Consider the following 21,415-nt stretch of genomic DNA (forward strand, 5'->3'; position numbering starts at 1 on the left):
TAGTTTTTGGCAAAATAAAGGTTTAGAAGGCTTAGGGTTCAAAAAATCATCTAGAGCTTCATCTAATTCATCCTTACTAAAATCATAATCAATATAATTGCATACATCATCAAAAGTATGAACATCTTGTAAATAAAAATATGACATTTTAAAATGAAAATTGAATGAAATCTAAACATAATGCAAGTAAAAGGAAAGCTCTTTTTTTCTTTTTCTTGAATTTTTCACTTTTTTTTGGAATTTTATGTTTATAAAGTAAAATGAAAAGATACTAAATCTATATCTAGCAATGAAATGCAATGAAAATAGGATTGGATTCACTTCGGGTTCATCAAAGATGTGTGGGAGGAAAATTGAGACCAAGTGACTAAACCCTAATCCCACTCTCACATACACACTTGCGGAATACAAAAGAGCCTAGGGAGGTAACGCACTTTGGCTACATCTTGTAAGTAAGAGAGAGCCAAGGATTACCTCTTAAGGTTTCTATTACCTTGTTGCAAAAGAGAGATAAGAGAGATACAAAGTGTAGATTTGAATAACTTAACCTAGAATGCAAGTGTACACAAGTAAACCTAATATGAGAATACAAAACTGAGAACAACTGATATACTGCTAGAAAGTAAAGATTGAGAAACAAATTCAAAGGTGTACCTATGCCAAAAATCTAGGCCAAAATGTCCAGGAGCGGAGTGTTGCACCCCTATCCTGATTCTGCAAACTAGAAGTTGTATCTGACAAACTAGGATCTAAGAGATCTGAACTATTGATCTACCAAATTTTGCTGAAAATAGGGAGGACCAAGATGCCATGCCCCTATCCTGGGTAAGACCAGGGTACCATGCCCCTTTCCCAAGTATTTCTATCCAAATCTAATGCTCAAAATAGTTTATGTGTTCTTTGTCAGTCCTGAAACTTGTGGCGACGCTCAGATCCTGAATCTGCACCTATAGCTGAAAATAGGGTTTTGGGTGGCTATAAAGGGTTTTGCCTTAGTCAAACCCCTTTTTGGTGATTTCCACCTCAACAAATATCCGATTTGTATAGTAAAATAGTGTTTGTAAGAAGCTTGTGTGTGTGCAAGATCTTAGGATGGATGAAAACAATATAAAGCAACCCTAAAGAGTAAACCCTAAATGCTTGTAATTGACAATTTAAATACTCTAAATCAATGATGCAAAGTGATATAAAGAATGAATGTAAATCAAATTAATATAATGAAGCTTATACAAAGACATGGAAACAACATGAAACCATACCAAACCCCAAGGGAGAGGTACATGCCAATCTTCAGTTGGTGATCTCCTATTGCTTTCCTACATCTACAAAAGCCCCCAATTGATGAAAGAATGCTTGATAAATGTTTGATAGGTTTTGTTGAATTTTGTTGAAGATTCTAAAGATCTCCTCTTGCACTACATAGAAGGCTCCTTGTGTTCGCTTTGCTAATAATTCCTCTAGATGCCTTCAAATGAAGAAAGCGAGCTCTTATGTACGAAACCCTAGATCTTAATTTCATCTTTAGGCTGACCTAGGATTTGAATTTATCACCAATATTTTGGGGTTAAGCATTATAATATCACATAATTATGCTCCCAAAATTTCGAAAAAAATATCGGGGACCAGGTGCAAAGTGCACCCATTCCGACCAACTTTTCACCAAATTTTCAGGGTCGTTAGATATGATGATATTAGAGAGAATCCCAAAGTTACAGTTGAGTCTAAGATGTTTTGATATGCAAAATCGGGCCTTAAAGGCTGAAATAGGACATAATTAGGGTTGATGATTTAAAGATTAATTGAGGGAATAAAATGAAAAGGGGCACACTTAGGGTAAAGGGACCAACTTTATAATGTGTGAAGTGGTGAAATATGAATTTATATTTAATTAAATTGATTAATTAAATACTTAAAAGAGATTAGAAATGCAGAATGTAGAACACTCTAAGGTGGGTGCTAAACCAAGCGTGGAATTGTACCACCCTAGCAAGGGTGTACAATTTATGATGTTACAGTATTCTCAAATTGATTTTCCTATGCCTAATAAAGATATTCAAAATATTTTCATTTCTAATTTACAAAAATATGTTAGGGATAAACTTCTCTTTTCTAATTTTACTCCCTTTATGTAGTTTTGCACAATACTTCACAATTATCATCTTACTGTGACTTAATTAGAACAATCATCCCCTTCAATGGCTCCAAATGATAAAAGTGAAGGTACTCAACAAACTTTTACGACTATCAAACTGAATAAGGGATTCATCAAGTTCAATAACAACAACAACAACAATAATCATGTACCAGCTGCAAAAACAGGTGTGTCTCCTTTGTCTAAATATTTCATAAAAGAATTTACTCCTTTTAATAAATCTTTCCATATTATTATGATGCAATTGTTACAAAGGAATGTGTTGAAACTTCCTCCTATTAAACTAATTGATACAACTAAACCTCTATCACCTTCCTTTGATTCCAAAACCTTTTTCCAATAGCATCGTCAACCTAGTCATGATATTGAAAAGTGTTATTCTTTAAGGAGTAAGATTCAAGACTAGATTGATAACAATACCATATCTATGGCTAGTGTGAATGATAAAGGAAATAAATATGTCACTCCTCTTGACCAAAATCTTCAAATATTAATTAGTCCTTTACCTTTTCATTCTACTAATGTGATTGAAACTGAAGAATGTGCCTATTCTCCTAATGATGCTAGCCTTGAATCTAATAATGTGGTGAGCCTTATTGATAAAAATGAACCACCTCAAGACTCGTTCTTTAATTTTTTATCCTAGTGAGACTATTAAAGCACCTGATGGACCTCTATATATTGGTGCAAAGATCAAGGGCATGCCCTCGGGAGAGATTTGTATTGATCCTATTTGTATGGTTAATGTTATCACTGAAGAATTTCTCTATACTTTACAACTGCATCAAGTAACATATGATAAATCCAATGTGATAGTTAAAGTCTTTGATAGTTTCTCTTGTCCTGTTATTGGTTCTATTACACTTCATATTGAGGTTAGCACTAAATTCTTAGATGTTTTCTTTGCTAGGTATTGTTTCTATTACACTGCCTATTAAGGTTAGCACTAAATTCTTAGATGTTGTCTTTGTTATCATTCCTACATCCGATCAGTTTCGTGTGAAGTTGGGACATCCTTGGCTCTCTTCCATGAAAGAAATCACTTCTATTGTTAATAAGTGTTTTAAATTTCCTCATGATGCTAAAATCATAACTGTTAATCATAGCATGTATCAACCTACAATGAGACATGGAGATGTGTGCATTGATTATTTTTGGTCCGAACAATTCCAACCTTTCCAACCTAGAAGTGATGTTGTTTTAAATATTATCAAAATTGAAAAAATAAGATAATTTTGTCTTTGAGTAAACCTATAAATCCAACACTTACTCTTCCCTCAACCACTCATCATATACCTCTTCTTGAGGATAAGATTATTCTTCTTCCTAAGGAAATAAATAATCTTCTTCCCAAAGAGGAATCAATCCCTTCTCCTAAGACTATTATTTCTCCAAAGAATAGAAACACTCTTCCTCAAAAAGCCAAATCTATTCCATCTCCCAAGGATAAACATATTATTCCTCCTAAGGATAGACCTATTCCTCCTCGTCATGATGGACCTATTCCCCTTCCTACACCTTCTATACCAAATATATATGGTGCAGTTTCACCTCCTATAACTTATAAAGGGAAGCACCCTACACCTCCTATTGTTCAACCTAAAAGACCTCAACCCATTCATCCTTCCTTAAAAGAAGAAAAATAACCTACACTAGTTGAACCTTCACAACCTTCCGCTAAAACTAAACAAAATTGTTGTGCGAGAGACCTCCAATGTAAACATCGTGCTAGAGCTCTTGAAATTGCTTCTCAAACCATTTCTTCTCCCAAGACACCAACTCTTGATATAATTCTAGTTGATCAACCTTCTCCTAAACACGAGGTTCAACCTAAATCTCATAGACACAAAATTATTAAGACAAATGATGGTTCAATTTCTATTCCTATTAGAGCTCCTATTTTTATTAATATTTATGAATCTAAATAGGTGAGAATATTGTTAATATTGCTCCTAATATTTTAGATGATGACTATAAATATGTTGATGTTGACAATGATTTAGCTAAGATATTTTTGCAAGCATTCATCCTAGATCCTAGTAACAAACAAAGTGATCCATCATTAGAGAAGGGTCCTTGTTTGGAACTTATGATAGCTCCATCTATCATGCTTAATGTCACTCCTCTTGCATATTGTCCTCCTTCCCGAAATAATGATAAGAAAGAACAGGAGGCAGAAAAGGTTCTTGATTAGCTTCATTAACATTGTAGATTCTCTCTCCATATCCTCTCTTGCTTGTTTATGACCTTCTTCTATTTGTCTCTCATTTATTCTATTTGTTGTCCCTAGTGTTGTCTACTTGAGGATGATGCAAAATGTTGAGATCACTTTTGGTCTCTCCTATGTTGACTCAAAAGATACATGTGCCCTTCTTCCAAGGTGGTTTATTTTTGGGGGGAATGAGGATAATTCTATGAATATATATATATATATATATATATATATATATATATATATATATATATATATATATATATATATATATATATATATATATATATATATATATATATATATATATATATATATATATATATATATATATATATATATATATATATATATATATATATATACATTGGCTATCATATGAACGCATATTGACCCTAGAGTTCAGTGAAACCACACTATGTGTTATGTTTTATGATCATTATCCTTTGACTTTTCCCTTCTTGGGGGCTAAATCATTGTGATAATGTGCTTATCTTCTTGGGGTGTGTACTACCTTAAATAAATTTCTCCCAATAAGTTATGTGCAATTTCTTCAATGTAGGGGCATGCATTCTGCTCAATGTATTTCTCTCTTGATACTTAAGTTACTTAGAAAACTTTGTCTCTTGCTTTGTAACTTTTGTATTATTTTTTCATGACTCATAGTAAGAGAGCCTTACTAATTTGTAGTCTTGATTCTATTTCTCTCTCTCTCTCTCTCTCTCTCTCTCTCTCTCTCTCTCTCTCTCTCACTCTCATAATGTCCCTTTTATCTTGTTATCAAAGTTGTAATATCCTAAAGTCCACTGGGGGCTTGGTGTATCTTACCTCCTTGATGCCTTGGTAAAAGTTTTCAATCTAAACCCTTTTGTAATTTATCAAGAGTATGATTGAATTCATACTTCAACTAAAGTGAGGACTAAATGTAGCATCCTAAAATTGCACCATTTGCAATTTCTACCATATTTGGGTCTTCACCTTAGTGTTTGCGCCCCTCAACCCGATTCAGGACCTGATTATGCTCATGCACATCACAAATGTCATTTATCTCAAATTGTGGAGGAAGGCAAAACTTCACAATGAGGTATCATTATTAAATTTTTAGTCATAATTGAACAATCCCTCAAAAGGATATCCTTTCCTTTCAATCATTTCAATTATTATTTCAATTTCATGGTTAATTCCAAAACCGGGCTTTAACCTAAGGCAAACCCCTATTCCCAACACATTTCCCTTTCTTTGTGTGTGCAGGAAATAGGTATGGAGTTGTACTCATGAAATTAAGATTTATTCATAGAGATGAATCAACCTCCTTTGGCATGCAAAATGTTTGGAGGACTGATGTGATGTGCCACGGTCTCGACATTTTCTGAGCATTTTTCAGGGAGCAAGTTCGACTCAACTTGTATTGCTTAATTCCATGTAACTGTCTAAATCCATCATTTGTAGCTTACTATTTTCATGCTTTTACCTTCATTTTTCAGCACTTTACCTAATTTTAGTATTTCAATTTACAAAAGAGGAAACATCATCAACCCAAATTCTCTTAGCGTTCAGTATTTATTTGATTTATGATAGGATCTAGTGAATTCTCTTTCCTCTTTTGAATGTAGAGTCCCTAAGTAAAAAATAAGTCTAGCGGTTTTCATTCCTTGGGTGAAAACCCTAGAACTAAATATTTTTCCACTTTACAACCTTCTCAATGCCTACCAAGAAATAATTTAGGGGTTTTTAATTCAGGAAGCACTAAGTTGGATAAAGAGCCTAGGATAGTTAATACTTTAATGAAAGACTCTGAACATCATGATCATGATGAGGAGAAGACAAAAGTTTCAGCTCTCACTCCTCCTGAGGCTATTAGGCTAGAGGCCCTCCACAATCCGAAATTGGAACAATCACCAGTTACACCTACAAACATATTTATTTTGAAGGAAGAATATGATCTTTATCCTTATTTGGAAAGAAAGATAGAAAAAAAGTCAAATCTGATGGTCCCCCACATAGAATTGGTTTTGGATCTCAACCTTCTAAATAGCCTTGAAATGGTTGGAGATAAGCCCTTTGACACAAAGAAACTTCTTCAAATGAGGTTGGAAGTAGACAATACAAGCAAGGAGATTAACCAAAAGCTAAACCTCATTAATTCAAAAGGAAAGAAACTTGAGGTTTTTCTCAATGACAGCTTGTTTAACAACTCAAACTGAGTTACTCCTTTTAAGATGGTAGGTGGAGCTAAAAAAGAATCAAGTCTCACTTTGCAGAAGCAAAGGTCCAAGATGGTGGTTGGTAGTTATCTTGACAAAAATACTAGGGTATAAACTCAAATGGTATTAGCGCAGGATGGAACTTATAATTTTATAGGGATCTCCCAACCTATGATTGAGGAGAGTGAAGAAGCAATAAGATATAAACAAAAATTAATCTGGAATGCCCTTTGGATGGATGATTCAGATTCAGGGTAGGAGTTCCTTTTTTGAAATAAGATCCTTTCAGACCTAGACGAAGACTGCATTAATGATACCTTTTTAGGTATCTAGTACAAACAAGATACCACAAAGTGAAACTAGATAGTGGGAAATGAGCTACTAAGAAGAGAGGCAGGAAGTCTCTTAAAACTTTAAGATCAAAAGCTGGGAGAGCCAAAGATAAAGAAAATATCACATCAATTTTAAATATTGGGAAGGGGAATATTCTTCCCACACAATTATGAGGCTTCTTAGTCGGAATGTTAGGGGCCTTACAACTCCTAACCAACAATGCTTGGTCAAGCGCATCATAAGTTTGACAGAAGTTGAGATTGTCTTATTACAAGAAACCAAGCTCTTGGTAGATAAAATGTTTGCTTTCAGTAAAATGTTTGGTATCTAGGATATGGAAGTAGTCCAAGATGAAGGCACCTCAGGTGGTTTGGCTATTATTTTAAAATTTAGTAGGGTTTCATTTGCTTTATCTTCTAAAGGAGGATCTTGGCTAATCAAAATTATTACTACAATTGGTTATAACTTGAAATTTTAGCTGATTAATGTTTACGGACCTACTATTACTCTAAAAAATAAAGAGGTTTGGAGTGAACAAGATGGATTCATGAGTCTTAATCCCTTCCCTCATACAATTCTTGGTGGGTACTTTAATGTAATTATTGAAATTCATGAGAAAAGAAGAAGAATCCAAAAGAAATTGCAACCTCAGATTGATTTTACAAATTAGGTATTTAGAAATAATCTAGTAGATTTGCAACCAAAGAATTAGATATTTACTTGGAATAATAGATGTTTGGGCTTCAATCACATTGCTGAAAAATTGTATAGATTTCTCTTTAGAGGTGATCTTACTACTTTTCTTGTGGGCATGAAGCCCTCCATTCTGCCAGATTTAGGATTTGATCATTTCCCTATCTTGTTGAGTTTACCCAATGCAAAGAATCCCATCGATTATTCTTTGAAATTTGAAAACATGTAGATGAAGGATAAGAATTTTCTTAACATTATTGAGGCCTAGTGGAGGGAGAGCCATTTCATAGGGTCAAAACTCTTATGATTTATCTCAAAGTTGAAATATATATGAAAAAAAAACTATTGGTCTCGAACAGAGAACATTTCAAGGACATCTTTATAGTTAAGAGAGGTATAGACAAAAAAATTGAACTTCTAAATGAGAAAGTCATAAAAGATAGTATGGATTAGGTTAAATTTTTAAAACAAAAGGACCTCCTCGGAAAATATGAATATATTTTGTCAAAAGAAGAGACATCCCAAAGACAAATACCAAGAGAGACCTAGATAGCTAAAGGAGATAAAAAATCATAGTTTCTTTCATTATAGCACCAAGATTAGCAGGAGTATAAACATAATCACCAAATTGAAAAATGGAGAGGGGAATATTATTGAAGATCAAGAGAGCATTGCAAAAGATGCAGTTTCCTTTTTTCATAATATCCTAAATAATTTGGAAAGTTCTAAAATGAGGAATTATAATATAAATTATAGATCAAGAAGATGTATTTTACTTTTGTTGAGATCCATGTTATTATAGAGAAATTCATATTGTGCAAATTAGTCCATGTGATGTTATCTAGTCTTCTATTGGTTTGAGATTCCAATCTTCTTGCCCAACTTCTAACCTATTTATGAATGGAACTATTATTATAAGCATACCAGGCTTGCTTCAAGACAAAATGAGGAATTCAAGTCTTCTCTTGAAGTTCACAAAAGAAATTAAAGATCAAAACATTATAATGTTCAAAATATGAAAAATAATACAAGAGGTATATGTAACTATCAATGATACTTTAAGAAACCCCTCTCAAAAAATTGTATAAAATCTTGGTTATTATTTAATTTTTTTTTTAAATAGTAATAATTTTTATTGGTGAGTCTTTCCTTTTTAAAAAAAAAATAATTAATTTTATTGGCAAATTGTTTTATATCAATTGGAAGAAAATATTGGCAAATCTTGGAAAATAATAAGAGTATGAATTAATTAATAGTTTTTTTATAGAAAAGTAGAGGCTTGAAGGTGGAAATCATTAATGTGTTTAAGAGGTAGTCTCTACTTTCTTTAGTTTCTACCATTAATTTAAAATAATCTAATATCCCTCTTTGTATATTGTGAGATAAAATGTACCAACAATATACAATAGTCATGGGGCCAAAAATTGCTTTTAGACCATTGATTTTCATTGAGGTCGACAATTCAAAAGTAATTTCAACCCCCACGAGCATTACAACTTGTAAGTACAATTTACCTCATGTTATACAATAAATGTCATTAGATTATATTTTAAATCAATGGTGGCAACTAAAGATTGTTGATATAACCCTAAAGTAACTAATAAATATAATATATTTCTGGCGAATTAATTTAGATTTCTTCAATAAATTATAAAATGCTGGTAAATTTGATCCAATCATGTATTGAATATTGTGGTGAATATTTGAGTTAAAAAATTAATAAAATAAATTCTCTGGTGATTTAAATAACACTAAAATAAAAATTTGTAAAAATGTGGCAATTTGGGTCACCTTAAAAGTTGAACTTATTAGCCAAATTTTGATTCCCAACTTTCAAAAAATAGCCAATCGGAAAATATTAGCAACTAAAAAAATCACGAGTAACTATTTTGTTTTATATCTTGAATTTAAAAGATGTGCAAACTTGATGGACAACAAGCTTGACATTTTGTCATTTTAGAAAAATGTAAGAAACACATTTGTCGATAATGGCATTTAAGTTCAATCCTAAGGGTTATAAATACCAAAAGAAGACAATAACATAATCACATTATAATACATTCATGTTATGGCTTGGTAGTGGGAAAGCCTAGGGTTGGTCACTACCAAGCCATAATGTGCTTGTGTTTTGAAGGAGAAAGAATTCATTTCTTTCTCTTCCCATCTCTCTCTACTTCTTTATATATCTCAAACTCATTCACTTAATAGAACTATATACATGAATATATTGAGTTATACTTTAGTATAAGTGAGAGTTCTATATATGTTTTTACCTTTTTTATATTTTAAGTTATGTTTCATGTATCTATTGTCAAGATGTTTGAGAATGGTTTTAGATGTCTATAACTTATAACATAGATTCTAGGTTTTGGAAGTTCTAATAATTTTTTATACTTAGTCAAATTTTACTAATCAGAAGACTCCCCTCCCCTCTCTCTCTCTATCTCATTCTCTATCTCACTCTCACATATCTCCCTCAAGATTTAGTCCTATCTCACTACATCTCTCTCTCTCTCACCCTCCACTCTCCCTCTCTCAATACCTACTTCACATGCACACACTGTCCATCCCTCCTCTTTATCTCACATCTCTCCCTCCCTACCTCTCCATCACTCCCTCCCTCTCTACTTCTCTCTATCTCCCCTCTTGATCCCTCAATCTGCCTCCTCTCTCTCTTTTTCCCTCCCTATCCTTCACTCTCTACTTAACTTATCTCCCCTCATCACAATCACTCTACATACCTCCCTCCCTAAAACTCTATCTATGGAAAGGTTGATACGCCATTTTCCTAACACTCTCTGTCCCTTTCCCTGTCTCTACTTTTATCTCCTCTTTCTCTTTCCACATCCTTCTCTCCATTGTTATCTCTATCTCACCTCTCTCTCCCTTAGTACGTCTCCATCCATTCCTCTCTCTCTCTACCTCATTCTGTATCTCACTCTCACTTATCTCCCTCAAGATTTAGTCCTATCTCACTACCTCTCTCTCACCCTCACTCTCCCTCTCCCAATACCTACCTCACTTGAACACACTCTCTCTCTCTCTCATATTTATCTCGCATCTCGCTTCCCCTATCTCTCCCTCCCTACCCATCTCTCTCTCTCTCTCTCTCTCTCTCTCTCTCTCTCTCTCTCTCTCTCTCTCTCTCTCTCTCTCTCTCTCTCTCTCTCTCTCTCTATACACCTTTATCTAGCTACCTCCCTCCCTTTCCCTCTATTATACATACCTCTCCCTTCCTCCTTTTCTCTCATTCTAAGTACCTCTCACTTCCTCCTTCCCTACTATATTGAAATGTATTTTAATTTCCCTCCCATCCTCTCTCTCTCTCTCTTCCCATCATATGAATTTCTCTATCTCTCTCTATCTCACCTCTCTCCCTCTTCTTCTCTACTTATCTCTATCTCCTCTCTTTCTCTCCCTCCCTCCCTCCCTAACTCTATTTATTTATATATCTCTTCCTCCCTCCCTCCCTCTCTACTCTTTATATGTCACCCCTCTCTCTCTCCTCATTCTATATCTTCAACCCTCCTTCCTCTCTCTCTACTTATCTCTATCTCCCTCTCCCACTCTCTATAGATACCTCTCCATTTTTCCCTACCTCCTTCCCATGTACTTTCTACCTAAGGAAGTGAGGGAGAAGTAGGTAAAGAGAGGTAGTGAGAGAGAGGTAGGTAGAGAGAGAGGGAGATGAAAGATAGAGAGAAGTATAGATATAGAGAGAAGGAGATATTGGGGATATAAAATAGATAGGGAATAAGGTACAAAGAGAGATAGGAAAAGAGGTAGAAATATATATATCTAGAGCTCAGGAGAGAGAGAGAGAGAGAGAGAGAGAGAGAGAGAGAGAGAGCAGGTTGTTGACTACTGAAATTTTACTAGGTCTAAAAAATTATAAGATCTTCCAAAACCTATAATATGAATTATAACTCTTGGAGATCTTAAAAAAATCTCAAACATGCTAACACTATACACATGACATATAACTTAAATTATAAAAAATTAAAAACACATATATAAATGTCATCTATACTTAAATGCTTATATCATGTATATAGTGTGAAGAAGAAGAAGAGTGTGAGCTAATTATGAAGTACAAAGAGATGAGAAGAGAAAGAGAGGTATTTTATTCTATGAAATGTGAGTTCTTTACTGTTTTCTCTCGTTATGGCATGAGCATGTTAAGGCTTGGCAGTGACCCAGACTAGGCTTGATAACTATCAAGCCATAAAGTGAACATGATATAATGTTATTGAGATATATTGTGAGTGCATTATGTCTTGACAATGACCAATATTAGGATCAATCACTACTGAGACATAACATTATTATGTTATGTGGACTATGTGAGAAAAAGGTGGTGTGGCCACTTTTTGATCCACCATATTTTTGCAGATACCTATAGAATTAATATGCAAATCCAATTAAAAATCAGACCACTTGTTTGAAAAAATGTATTAAATATATTTGTCTCATGAAATGTGTTGATATCAAGATAAACATGTAATGGACTATTTGAAAAGATCATGGAAAATCTCAAATAGAAGGAACTAGTAGGTCTAAATATTGATTCTTTAAACATTGAGCAGAAGCTGGCATTCACACTACCAATACTCTAATGTGAAAATCATAGTAGAGTATAGGCATTTGATAAAATTTAATGCATTAAATGATTTCATCACATAGTACATAAATTATTCAAAATGATGCATTAATGAGTGAGAATGAGTATGACATATGCACAAAATGGATTTACTAAAAATATTTAGTACCCTTTTTGTGAATCTGATTGTCAAAGCTTAAATATTCACCAAAACACACATGATGGAGGATTTTATCAGAAGTTGAAGTAGAATTTCTTTGAAAATAATATGTGGAAAATATGGGAGCATAACAAAAAAAAATGTGCACTCTTTAATAAAATGGCTAAAAAACTATAGTATGTTAAACCTAGTCAAGGTAAGTAAATTGCTTAACATACAAGTAGACTATGAAAATAAAAAGAATGTAAATTGTTCAACATAATGCCTTACAATTTTTTTATCTCATATACATAGATAGTGATTTGTTAGTAGATCTAATTAGATGAATTCATGTATTGATAATGTATTTCTAGCCAATACCAAATGACATCTTTGTAATAATGTGTATATATTTAACAAACCATAATGAGTAAAGTAATTTATTTCAATATTGTGTTTTTTTACTTACTTCGCAAACACATGTACAAGACATGCACAAATTAAAATATCAAATTACTAACATTTTAAATGATTTTTTTTCCATTATGCTTGTTGAAAAATATACTCAATGTTGATTAGTCAAAATACCTCAAAACAATTTAAACAAATGAAGTTGGCAGTTGTGCTCTTATCAAAAGAGAAAAATATTTAGTTTTAATTGTCCTCATAGATGTCCAAACTATGGAAAAGTAGACAAGACACGCACTATTTGACGAAATGTCTATATGAACCATGTAATGCAATAATTTTAGAATATACACAAAATAGATATATTTAAAAAGTTTTTTGAAATATTTTAGCAAATCAAAATCAAGACTATAGAATGTGAAGAGAAAATGAATTTGAGATGAAAAATATAGATGGAAAATAATGATGGAAAAAGAACCATTAGTATACATATCCCTACATTTGTGACCTTGTTGAATGAAATCATGGTTTTGAGATAATACATGTTTTTTTTATAAGAATGTCCATATTCATTATAAATCCATTATATAACACACAATAAATGATGCAAATACATTGTTGGAATAAGAGATATAAATGAAAAGATGGAAATATTATTCAACATTTTACTTAGAGAAAGGAAACCGTCTTAACTCCCAAGACTTAATAAGTATGTTCTCATTAATCTAATACATTAATTACTTCAAGCCCGGACAGGTAGTAGAGTTGGCTTGGACCATCAGTTTGCTCCCCATTGGTCTCAGGTTCGACTCTGGGGCCTGGGATCACCCGATGGGCCTAGTTGACGGGCTACTTGGCTCATCTCTAGGGATTAGTCTCGCCTTATCTCGCCCTATAATAGGAAACTAGTGTCACTGGGCTGAGTCGTGAGGATACCCTAGGTTACCAAAAATTAAATTAAATTAAGTACCTCAAATGGAAGGACTACTTTGAACAATGTTTATAAACATCTAAAGAAAATTGAAGGAAGAAATTGAGGATTATCCATTTAAAGTAATTTATTTATATACAAATAGATTGTATTTATAATTGAATCTTAGTTATATAACTTCAAAGAAGAGAATCATGGAATAATTGTGAAAAATTGGATATCAGTGTGATATTGTGGAAAGCTTTTGATTAAAGATAAAAAGATAACGAACTTTTATATCATGATTATGATATATTGTTTCTAAATAGATATTTGAGAAAAAAATAGTTTAAAATGAGTCAATAGAAGTTTTGATCAAATAAACAAAAAGAATTATTTTTATATAATATAAAGAAATTAAAACTATAGTGTGAATTTGATATATTATTTTAAAAATACTTATTATGCCTTTAAAAATCATATTTATAAAAAACATGTATAAACCATGAAGTGTCTTTTGATTTTAATTAAAGTAGGGAAGGGGCCCAAGACATTACAAATCAGACCAAGAGTGTTGGAGTGCAAGCCAACAAACCAAACATCAAAATGACAAGAACATGACAACCAACCAAGAAACAACAAAGCTAGTTTCTCATTCAAAGTACAACTATGATCACATAGACAGTTACAAAGAAAACAAAAAGATAGATAGAAATAAGAAACTTATTGAAAATATGAGTTGGGACATAACAACAAACCCAACAAAACAATCTGAATGTCTTAAATAGTAAGAGATTCTTACTTCTTCCTATGGTGAACAATAATCAACAAGGAGGCATATTTGTTAAGAGAAGCTATCAGAGTAGTTCAGGAGGAGCCATTTTATGTAGTAAAGAAGTCACCAATATAAGCCACCGAGATTAGAGAAGGACTATAACAATCCAAGGAAATGGAATCATGAACCACAGATAGGATGAGTCTAGTGCTAAAATGACAAGCTGACTGAGCCACACCAAAGGGAGCAGGAACAGGGGCCCTGATCGCCAAGATAGACAAAATCACAAGAGAAGGCATATAATCCCCTAAGAAATCAGGCCTAAAATATGAAACAATAGGAAAACAATTAGATGGCCATAGTCAACATCCTTCCACTAGGTTGTAGAAGAGCATTGACGAGAACCACGAGGACAAGAAGAGGCCAAATGCCCCATAGAAAAACAATGTCTACAGTGGAAAGAATCCCATTATAGTCTAATTGTTTTTTCTATAGAGCTAACCCAATTTTAGGGATATCTTAGCTAGAAGTGGTTTGGAAATGTCCAAATCCACCAAAATCCTAGCATAGGAGGTATGGGAGAAGAAACTAGTATTATGGTCTACTTTGAGAAACTGACCTAGTGCATTACCAATATCTTCATAGGAAAGAGTTTCACCAAAAGTGGAGGGAGAGGTAAGGTAGTCTTACTTGGAGAGAAAGAAATATGTTCCACTAGAGGTTTAAAAGAGCACATCCAAGGTGTAAGGAAAATGCATTGAACCTCTCTTCCCAGAGACCTATAGACAGAATAACATCCCAATCCTTCGTAGAGTAAAAAATGACAAAGAAGTCATGATTTCAAGGGCAAATATCAACCTTACTTGAGACCACTAGGCTTTAGTGCTCTGAAATATAGGAGTACAACTCTGTAATTGAAGGCCATGAGTAGTTAACCATGCAAATAAGATCCTTCCTAAAGTAAGAAACGTTGTGTAGCACTTCTTGGCCAAGTACCACCTCTAAAATAGAGGAGCACGATGGACGAATTTGGAGCTATAATAGAGGATCCCTTTGAGGGTTTGTAGAGTAAATCAATAAATAAATTCTTGAGAGGGGAGTTCGTTGAGCCCTTAGGAATAATCAGAGCAACCACAACAACTAGTACAGTTTTTGCAAAGGGGGAAGAAGAAGAAGTGTTGGAGATGTTGACCACCAAGTTGCAAGTTGGAGAATCATTAACCCCTATAGTCATGGGAGGGAGATGTGAATTGGAAATGTAAGAGTGGGAGGCCATGAGGGAGATGTGAAAGAAAGATCCGACTAAAAGGTAAGGATAAATTTATAGTTTTTATACCACTTTGTATGGGGAATAAGGGATTGGCATTGTGTACTTAGTTTTCAAAGGCATTAAAGGAATATTGTAGGAAATTTTGTCTTCTCCATTCTCTTGTAGATCTTTTATTATTCTAAAATTTAATATGAAATATATTTTTCAGTTGTTTCATGTATTGTGTGAATATAAATTAGTCAAATCTAGTCAGGTTTTAATAATGTACGTGATAATTAAACTTTGATCTTCTATTAAGTTTTCCATATATCTTTCATTTTCCCCACTTTACTAAGTAATTATAATGGTCTTTTGTGTTCATTCCACTTAATGGTTTCCCCGTTTTCTTTTATATTATTTTTTCCTATTTCTTTTGTATTTTTGAATTAAAATCATTAAAAGCTTTAATAAAACTTCCATCATATAAGGGAGTTATCCTCCTTAAACAAAATAAAAATTACTATTAACACTGTGATTTCTCTCATTGTTGTAAGTTAATGTTGCTTCTCGTTGGATAATTTTTTCCTTTTCTTTGTCTTTTTTTATTAAAATCATAAAAACCCTTAAAAAAGGCTTCCATCATATGTGGGAGTTATCCTTCTTAAATGAAACAAAAATTACTCTTCAAATGGCGATTTCTCTCATTGTTGTAACTTGTTCATGTTGTTTCTCATCAACCAAGCTAGGGAATAACTACATAAACCACAATGGCCAACTAATAAAATCTGTTTAATGATAATTGAAGGTTGTAGAATAGAAGTGTGTTCATTTATTTTTTGTTTTTTTTCAATCCAATTTATTCTCTTCCAAGATAAGTAAACAATATCTTGGTATTAACATATTTTTCTTGTAGTGCACATGACAATATCTCATAGGGATTTGCATGTCATGAAATATATTTTATAAGGATTTGAACATAATTTTCATTTTTATGAAAGTTCGATAATTTATCATTACAAATCATTTCATTTCAAAATTCTTTATTTAATATTATTTAAATTAATTAAAAATAGGTTTAGTTTTCATTAAATCAAAGATTACTATAGAATAATACAAATAAACATTTTAATTAGTTAAAAAATTAATTAATAATTTATCTTCTAACTAAGCCTTAAAACAATCTCAAATTTTATAAAAGTATAAATAGATTGAATTTTTTTTTGATATAATTTATATATTTTTTAAATGTCAAATTAAAGCTTTTAAATTATAAACCCCTAAAATTTGTTGATATAATAGATATGGGTGACCATTAAATTCTAGACCTATCTTTCATTTGATATTCCTATATACGTAGCAAAAATTGACATTGTGAATTAAATAAATCACATTTTTAAAGGAAGATTTAGATAAATTTTGACATCATGAATTAAATAAATCACATTTTTAAAGGACTTGGATGAATTTTTGAATGGTAATATGCATCATAAAAATTATTTGTATTATAAGCATCATATAATTGAATCTCATTATTTCCAATCTATGTCTAGTTTTTCTCAACCTTGATGATATAAATAGTAAGATGTTTAATAACCATTTAGCAAAGTTGAAAATTAAACTTGGTGGAAGGAACAAATTGAAAACCATAAAGGGAAAATTGGCATAAATTGGCATTAGAGAGGCAATGAAGTTATTGGATACTAATACTTACTATTGTCTTAAGATCATTTTTCACAAACTTTTTTGGGCACTGAGTAATCAAAATTTTAACTTAACCAAGTCTAATAGCCTTATATTAATTTGAAAGCAACAATACAAATTAGTGAGCATATTTTAGGTTTTTAGGGTTAGTTCATTCAGTTTTACCTATCGATTTGGATAGTTGACATCATGGGTTCAATTTTTGTTTTTAATATCATGTGATGGTGTGGGTCAATGTTGTGATGTGGGTCGATTATACATTGGACAAAAGCTTATAAGGAGGCTCATCTTGTAACAAAGAGTTAAAACTCCAAATCATTGACTTCACTTGATTTTCACTATTGATTTTGGTAGTTGAGATCATGGGTTCAACTCCTATTTTTAATCTTGTAGTACGAGTCCATTATACATTGGACGATGTTGTGGTGGGGATACATTACACATCGGATGAAAGGATATAAGGAGCTTCATCTTGTAACAAAGATTTAAAGCTCCAAATTGCTGAGTTCACTTAGGTTTAGTTGCCGATTTAAATGGTTGAGATCATGGTTTCAACTCTTATTTTTAATCTTGTGGTGTGTGTCCATTGCACATTAAACAAGGGACGTGTCTATTCTGGCTCCAAAACGACAGTACGGATTGACTAACACGCATATTAGTCACGTGTTTTACACCGTCGATTTTGCAATAAACAGCTGCGATTGACTAACACTTTGCTATCATGCTATACGAAAGGTTTGTTTTGGAGCTAGAATAGCTTTGACCTTAAACAAGCTCCAAATTGCTGAGGTCACTTAGTTTTAGCTGTTGATTTAGGTGACTGAGATCATAGGTTCAACTCTTGTTTTTAATCTTGTGATGTGGGTCCATTACACATTAAACGATGTTGTGATGGGAATTCGAATTCCTTATACGTTGAACGATGTTGTACGATGTTGTGATGCAGATTTCTTACACATTAGACGATGTTTTGATGTAGATCCATTACACATTCGACGATGTTGTGATCATAAGAAAGTTCACCTTACAACAAAGAGTCAAGAGCTTCATATCTGGACTATCCGTCGACACTTTAATTATTAAAAAACAAATACAAACTAGCGATCGTATTTTACATTCATCCTCGATCTGAGATTCATCCAAGAGTGGTCTTGCAAGATGCAGTATGTGGACTCCAGAGAGCAGGCAGAAGGAATGTCCTCCCATTGATACCATAAGCATTGTAGCTTGCCTTGGACTTGTCATCCATGAGAAGCTTCCCAGGATAGGAAGTATAAGCTCCAGGCCCAAATATTCCACTACAGGCAGTAGCGGCCTCCTGTGGAGCAAAGGCAGGGTCTGCATGATAGCCATCACCGAAGGGATTAGAGGCCGTTCCAGCCAAGATTGTTGCAACCACAACGACCATGCCGTCAATCCCCACGTCTCCATTGGGTGGAATAAGCGGTGGAATTGGAGGCCCATATCCAGGATATGCAAATGGCCATGCACAATAGCCTGGGCACTGAACACCAGAGTTGCCCACCCAGGATATCACCACTTTTCTTCTGTTAGACACCTTCATAGAATCATGGAACCCACAAGAACTCATGCAGAAATTCTCTACAAAAACATTATCTGCTGTCAAGACCATATAAATTCCCCTTGGGTTAATGGGAAATTGTTTCTTTACCAATGCACTTCTTATGAGAGAACCCATTGAACTCCTTTTCAATGACTTTCCTAGTGAGTAGGACACATCGGAGGCCTGCTTGGCAAGCCTGACATTAGGGGCAATACTTGTATTGGAGGAATCCTTGTAGCCTTGCAAGATTGCCCACCACTTCTTCATACAAGGCTGGCTTCTCTCGTTGTAATGGAAAGAGGAGAAGAAATCAAGGAGGGGGGCCTTTTGGGCAGGGGTGAATTTACCGTACCAGAGAATGTAGACTTTGATGGATTCCGGACTCGTGAGAACGGGTCCCCCATGGTAACGTAATACAAGAGGGGTATCTGGTACTAATTCAGATAATCTACTGCTATGGTTGAACATGGATGAATCTATACTAGCAAATGACTCGTGAGCGAGCTGGCAGGCGATTAGCAGAAAGCCCAGAAGACATTTATATATTATGCCAGACATTCTTAGAGTTCTGGTCTAAATGGAGATAAAACCTGCAAGTAATCTGCTCTTTGCTTCGTGGGTATGCTTTAAATAGCCCAGTGGCCACGCGGACGCTTGGAATCGATTAATAATGGAAACAACTAGTGGTAGGACCTTCCATATTGCTGACAAGGAATGATTTTGATTTCGGATGGATAACTATGATGGGTATTCCAAGTTCGAATGGAGGCTGGGAGTATTAAAGCAATGCTACAAGTTGGAAGCTTGCGTGGTACTCTTGTCACCATGAGCTGGCGCCTTGAAAGATTTGGGTTCGGCGTGTAGTCTGGTGGCTGAGATAACTAAAAAATAGGGAGATTGCTTTCCCACAGGAATGAGTGTGGATCCCATTTCGCTTAGTGTAAGACAGTTGTTTGTTTGTAGATCACGATGGACTAAATTCCACTCGGAGTAGAAGTGGCCCCAAAAGCTGGCGGAGAAACCGCGAGAGATACACCCTCCCAAATTCCCAAGCCCCATATTCTACTAAAATAATTACATAAGCAGAATTTTTTAGTATTGTAAGTAACAAATTGTTGACCATATTCAACATAATTATGATTGAAGGATCCAATGAAAGATTACTAATCATACAATAAACACACAAACATTTATATACAATAAACTGTAATAGATAAATATATAGAATTTTATTGATTCACAAATTATAGCATGTCATAGTTGACCTTACGACATGAGGCCTTAACTTATAATGATATATATGAACACATTTAGGTTCAAATTATAAAATTCTTAAATAACATAATAATGTTCTTTAATATATTACTAAATCTTTTTAATCTTAATAAAATCAATTTTTCAAAGATAGAATCAGAGCTAATTGACTTGAAATGGTTATGATTAATGTTAAATATTCTATAGAAATATTATAAGTTATTTACCCTTATGTTGTATGGTTGTTTGACTGAAGTAAACTTTTTTAAATGAATAGACAGTGGGTAAGGATCTCTAAGTTCAATATTTAATTCGTATCTTATAAAAATAATTTAACCTCTTAGTTCAACAAAATTGTCAAATTCTTGGATTGAGATAAACTACATAAGGAAAAGATATTACAATGGTTGTCAAGCTTACTTTACATTAGGTTTTCATAATAAAGATACCCTTATTTAAAAATATATAGGATATATGAATTTAGGGTTGCAACACAAGTTATTAGGTCTTTTATTAAGTTGAGAGACCAAGAATAAATATGTCATCTCTGATTAGGTCCCACTCAAAGGAATAGATCTATCCTAAGGTAAACATATGAATATATTGAGACAATTATGATAGAAGAGTCTACTAGATTAGTATCTTTGTTGGTACAAAGTTTTGACTAATTGTAAATATTCATGTTGATCTTGCCATCTAGAGTTTGATATTGGATTATTACCATTCTTATAGATAATAGATAAGGAACTTAAGTGGTCTTGATCTTAAATAAGTAGTTTCAAAGTTTAATTCACTTGAAAACCCTTATTTTGGAGGTATTATCAAGAATGAATCATCTTGATGAGCTCATATTACTAGGGTAATAAAGTATATTACCTAAATTTCCTTAATAACATAAGATTATAGTTTATTTATCTTTTTCTTAATTGACAAGGTTGAATTTATGATAGTAAAGCATAGCAGATATATAGATATTATTGGTTTGCACTATATTATAGATATTTGTGATTTGTAATAAATATTGACAAAGAGTTTTGGGTCATGTAGTCTATATTAAAGAGTATTATTCTTTATCCCAACAATCAATGTTTATAAATTGTAATAAGAGAGAACTATCTTACCATAATTCATAATCATTGTTCATTAATATAGTTCATATTCTTGAATATGTATTGGAAATCCTTATTATATTGTGTAGTTTCCATTAATGACTCTTGTTCA

The 21,415-nt window shown here is 33.1% G+C and overlaps 1 protein-coding gene across 1 annotated transcript; it reads right to left on the minus strand.

Annotated features, from left to right (window-relative positions):
• Positions 1-18,511: 18,511 nt before the first annotated feature.
• LOC131030521 (protein EXORDIUM-like 2) lies at positions 18,512-19,498 on the minus strand. The gene has a single exon (XM_057961372.1). It carries the CDS (start codon positions 19,496-19,498, stop codon positions 18,512-18,514), a length of 987 nt encoding a protein of 328 aa, XP_057817355.1.
• Positions 19,499-21,415: the final 1,917 nt, after the last annotated feature.

Source organism: Cryptomeria japonica, chromosome 2 (assembly GCF_030272615.1).
Source record: "Cryptomeria japonica chromosome 2, Sugi_1.0, whole genome shotgun sequence".
Classification (NCBI taxonomy): Eukaryota; Viridiplantae; Streptophyta; class Pinopsida; order Cupressales; family Cupressaceae; genus Cryptomeria; species Cryptomeria japonica.

Coding starts and splice junctions, on each gene's coding strand:
- LOC131030521 (XM_057961372.1), bottom strand. CDS start 19,498: ATGTCTGGCATAATATATAAATGTCTTCTGGGCTTTCTGCTAATCGCC.